At 35.8% G+C, this 5,084-nt stretch overlaps 1 protein-coding gene across 1 annotated transcript; it reads right to left on the minus strand.

Annotated features, from left to right (window-relative positions):
• Nucleotides 1–227: 227 nt before the first annotated feature.
• LOC118739961 (trypsin-1-like) lies at nt 228–4,153 on the minus strand. Its single transcript, XM_036471463.1, has 5 exons — nt 3,917–4,153; nt 2,909–3,371; nt 2,327–2,712; nt 2,084–2,263; nt 228–421 (listed from the first exon to the last, which is right to left on the minus strand). Exons 1-5 carry the CDS (start codon nt 3,977–3,979, stop codon nt 248–250), a joined length of 1,266 nt encoding a protein of 421 aa, XP_036327356.1. The 5' UTR covers nt 3,980–4,153; the 3' UTR covers nt 228–247.
• Nucleotides 4,154–5,084: the final 931 nt, after the last annotated feature.

Consider the following 5,084-nt stretch of genomic DNA (forward strand, 5'->3'; position numbering starts at 1 on the left):
ATTAGTCCCACTGCACTGATAATTCCGTGTTATTGGCGACGACAGTCGAAATTTATTCGTTCTCTTGCGCGCTAAAGAAGTGACGTATGTGGCAGAAAAAATATAACCCAAACAAGCAAATGATGCAATAAATTATTTATTTCATTAAGTCTTAATACATATTAAATTAAATAAAGTTACATATCAAAAATTTTGATAAACACTTTTAAGAGTTTAACATAGGAGATATCTAGAGCTCAGCTTGTGTTTATTGTGAACAATAACACGCATCTTTCGTATTCGTCGCGATCCAACCCAAATATTTAGTAACGCGTGTGTAAACGCCCGGCGAATCCGGCCTAGCGCAACCAAAACCGAAAGATACGATACCAGCCAGGCTGTAGACGCGATCACGCACTACCAATGGACCACCGCTGTCACCCTATTTAGAGACGAAAAATAGCAAATAACATTAAATTTATAAAAATAAAATTAATGTTAATTAATATATCAGAAAAGCTATGAAGAGGAAATATGAGAGAAAGAAGTTCGAAGAAGAAGAAAGCAGACGAGGTATAAGTAAAGAAGAGGAAAACGGGAGGAGAATTAAGATGTATAAAGCGAAAATAAAAATAGAAAACAGAAAAATAACAAAAATAAGAAGAGGTGATGAAAGGAAAGGAGAGGATAGAAAGCACAGAATCAGAGAAAATTAACTGATTGAAAATACTGATTTTAGCACTCTTTTTACTCTGCGCTTTTCTTTTTGGCACTAAAAATATATATGTATAAATTTCGACAGTAAAAGAAATCAGTTCATATCAGTGACCAGCAAGCATATTTTATTCCCATATCCTCGGGCTATTTTTTGGTCGTTAAAGACATAGACAAGCGATGGGAGAGCTTTTCTCTCCACTCGCCCTTGTAAAAACCATACAAAGCTTTTAAAAGCTTCACCCATAATACTCGGGGATTAAGCTCGCTCTTACTGTAAATGATATATATATAACATAGTGTAAACCGCGACCAGAGATAGCTTTTAATCTGTAAGCGTGCATAGAAATTCTATAGAAAGCTTTCAAACCAGAGATGGGCAGAGAGAGCTTTTCTGCACGCGCCTATACAAAATGTGTAGAAAGCCTAAAAGTTGGCCACTTCATAGGCACACGTGCCAAAGCTTTCAAAAGCTCTCTGTATGATTTATATAGGGCAGGCGCAAATTGAAAACTCTCGCTGGCCAATTCGGTTCTAAACGCTTCTCGCCATATTTAAATGTAAAGAAAGCATTAAAAAGCTTCTCTCGCAGAAAATTGTTTGACCGTGATTGATATACATATGTATATACAAGCATGAAAGAGTTTTCCTCCAGCTTACATATGGCTATGAAGTGGCCAATTGTGTGAAAGCTGTCTTTGGTCAACACAGAAATAGATTTGTAAAAAGCTTCGAAAGCGTGCTATGCTTGGGACATCACTGATCCTGATTGCAATCTGTCTTCGTTTCATATGTTATTACAAAATATTATTGGAATTCCCGTCATATTTACTCGTATCGATAACTTATCAACTTCTCCATTGTTATATTTAAATACCATTTACATAGACAATTCCCCACTATGTTATCGATAAGCTTATCTCTAAATTCTACTCAATCTTTTTCCTCGTGAGATTTAATTGAAATATCAATTAAATAATTTCCCCGAGTTATCGATATTAGTAGTCAATATTTATCGATATACATAACGTTCTCGAAATATCTTATTGATGAATGGTTAGATGTAAATGAACAGTTTTTGTAGCAACACTTGGTTCTCCAAATATGTTCCGATGATAGTTAACATCGAAATCCTTCTTCACAAATATGTTCATATATCGACAAGGTTATCGGCATACCAAACTTCTATATCTTCAGCTTTAAGTCAAAATTTTTTCTTTCCGAAATGCTGCAAAGCCTACGAGTGCTTAAGAAAAGGGTAAAGTGCAAGAGTAAAACACGAAAGCAGCAAAAAGAGCCAGTTTAAATACGCTTATTCTTTCCACAACCTTTAGAGTTAAAAAAAAACTTAAACAACCACTCCTTTAATATTCCTTGCCATATTGCTCACCTGACAAGCATCCTTGCCACCTTTACCCACATAGCCAGCACACAACATCGTACTTTTGATCATATTTTTATAACTTGTCTTACGGCATTCTTCATTCGTTATTACTGGCACATTGACCTCTTGTAAAACGCTCGCGACCCTTCCATCCTGGCTTGTAGTACCCCAACCAACGACTGTAGCCTAAAATAGCAAATACAATTCCATATAAAATTCTTACTTGCCAGCTTAAAACTATGTATTTACCTCCTTTCTATGAAAGCTTTGACTGGGATTTGGCATACAGGCGGGTCTAAGTGGATGATCCAATGGCACTCTTTTATCCAACTTCAATAAACATATATCATTTTCCAATGTGTTACGGTTGTATTTGTTATGTATTTTCACGCCAACAACTCTTCTCGTGATGCCCTTATTTTGTGTAGAACGACTTAGCTCCAATAGATGTACGGTTATTTGATTCATGCTGAGCCCATCGCAACAATGACCGGCAGTGAGTAAATAAAAATTGTTGATTAAAGTGCCTCCGCAAAAGACGAAACCTCTCTTGCGAATTTGTCCCGCCCAGGGATGTTTGTTGTAATCCACGCTTTGGCCGCCAACAATGCGTTTTACGTTTGGTACGCCGCAGCCTAGAAGAGTATGCGACTGGTGAAATATAGTGAGACACAGAGACAGATAGAGAGAGAAAAGAGATTTCGTAGGACACCGTAAAGTTGTCGAAAGTTGTCAGTGTGAAAATTTAGAAGTGCGGAAATGCAATTTACGAAAAGAGGCGATAAGAGGAATTGAAAGAAGATACATACATATGTATATTGCCATACTTACTGCAGGAAGAACATTTATTGAAACGAAATTTCTTTGCATCATCATCGGGCGAATCATCATCGTCACCATTTCCACCCAACAACGATGAGAGTATTTGCTCTTTTTGCGCATTAATAATGTCAGTGATGAAATCACCCATTACGCCCGGTGGTGGGGTGGCAAAAGACTCATTATTGCCTGTTGGCTGGTTCGTAGGCAAGTCACCGATGAAGTCACCCAATACACCGGGTGGTAGTATTGCAGATGAATCATTACTTACGGGCTGGTAGTCTATATTCTCTGCAGGTAAGACAGGGATACGCTGCGGCGGATGCGGGTAGTAGTAGCCGCTAACGGTTGGCTCAGGCAAAGCCGGCTGTGAAGCTAGTGGAGGTGGGTATTGATAACCATTGCCGCTGTCTTCATTTTCCTGCGGCAAAGCAGGATTTTGGCTCTTGGGAGGTTCGTAAATGTAACCGGATTCCTTTGGAGAGTAGATATTTCGATTATTATACTGGGTAAGTTCTAAGAAAAATTGCTGTAATTTTATTTTTACATAATTTGTTTTCAGGAGGTATCAAGGAATTTTTTTTTTTATAATCTTAATCGCCGAGTTGGTTTATTTTATCTTTAATTTTCTTGTTAGTTTTAGGTGGAGGGAGAAGGGGCTTTAGAGCTTAAGTACATTGAATATATTGTTGATGTTTCTTTTTAGTTTTTACTCTTTTCAAATACATATGCATGTTTAATATTGCAATTTAAGAAAATTAAAAGTTTATACATAGTTCAGCATTGAATTAAAAAGTCAAGTTTTTTAGTCTTAGATTCCCTTGTAATTCAGAGTATTTTTTAACAAAACGGCATTGTTTTTCCACAAAATTTGAATGTAGGCATCACCATTAAGTTAATATTTTGTATAATCTTTTTTTTTTTTGTTTTCACTTCTTTAACTCCATTTATTGATAACTCTTCATATTTTGTACTTCCATAACAGTTTACCGAACCACTCCACTTTCCCGTCACACTCACCACTCGGCCAGCACTTAAATGAAGCAGTAGTACTGTCCATATAACGCTCTTTAATTGACACATTTCTGCTCTTTTGACGCTTTGACACTTTGCGCCGTCTAAAGCATTGACAGCAACAAGTACCGATGGCACACAAAACTTCAACACTTCAAAAGCGAAAAATCAAAATTTAACAATTTTTTTTAAGATCTAACTCGTCGTTTTTTTCTTCAGACCTTCCGCGCAACACAAGGCTCGTAGTTCTACTAAAGAAGAAAGTTCCCTTCAGTTGCTACTTATATGCCGGAGTTCTGGTGGCAAGCTCCTTCTGGCCGCATTTTTGATCTTCACAACAAAAAACTGTGGAATTCTTGCTTTAATAAATTCCAAATTTTGCTATGCTGTGCACTTTATCAATGTCTCTACTTCGTAATTTTCTACTTTTATTTTTTTTTTTTAATGTTGTACACTTATTAAATATTAAAACGTACGAAAAGAATTATTTTCTTAAAACGCTTAAGGCCAGACGCACATGCCATCAGGTCTTCTGCACAACAAGTGTATCACTTTTGTAGTTGTTGTTATTCACTGCCGAACGGACCCTTTACTATTTAGACAGTTGTATATTTCTTGCGAATTTTGCTATTTATCATTCCATTTTTTACTACTTTTATTTTAAAATTCATGCATTTATTATTTTTATTTTTTCCTAATTCAGTATAATTTTTCATCACTTGCTTTTTGAGGCACTTCTGACTGCTTGACCCAATTAGCTTTCATAAGCCAGCTTTGTTTTAATCTTTTTAAGAGTTGTATTTAATTATTCCTTCTCCACACTTACACGATTTGTCGCTTCATATTTATCTGTCTTTTTCATTTTTTATATACTAGCTTCATTAATATTAATGCTTTTGACTAACAGCGATTTGAATTTCGCAATGAGAAATTAATTAAATTTCTGTAAATCTGTGTAATAAATTAAAGGATTTGATATATCAATTTTTCTGTGTTGCTTCTTATTCTTCGGTTTAAAAAACATAGCTTTTGCCCGCGGCACCTACCGCGCGATTAACGTTTTGTAATGAAATTTTCTCCATATTTCTTTTTCCTGGGAAGTCTACTATACAAATTACGTCTAAATCAGTCCTTTCAGTATGAAGAACAGCTTATGTTTTGTAAATTGTCTTTA

Source organism: Rhagoletis pomonella, unplaced genomic scaffold, assembly GCF_013731165.1.
Source record: "Rhagoletis pomonella isolate Grant_MI unplaced genomic scaffold, Rhpom_1.0 Rhpom_scaffold_00005, whole genome shotgun sequence".
Lineage (NCBI taxonomy): Eukaryota > Metazoa > Arthropoda > Insecta > Diptera > Tephritidae > Rhagoletis > Rhagoletis pomonella.

Excerpts from the sequence above, each read along its gene's own strand:
- LOC118739961 (XM_036471463.1), bottom strand. The coding sequence starts at position 3,979 with ATGTGTCAATTAAAGAGCGTTATATGGACAGTACTACTGCTTCATTTA. Across the intron at positions 2,713-2,908 it reads CAATAAATGTTCTTCCTGCA|GCTGCGGCGTACCAAACGTA; the intron begins GTAAGTATGGCA and ends ATACTCTTCTAG. Across the intron at positions 422-2,083 it reads GTGGCAAGGATGCTTGTCAG|GGTGACAGCGGTGGTCCATT; the intron begins GTGAGCAATATG and ends GTCTCTAAATAG.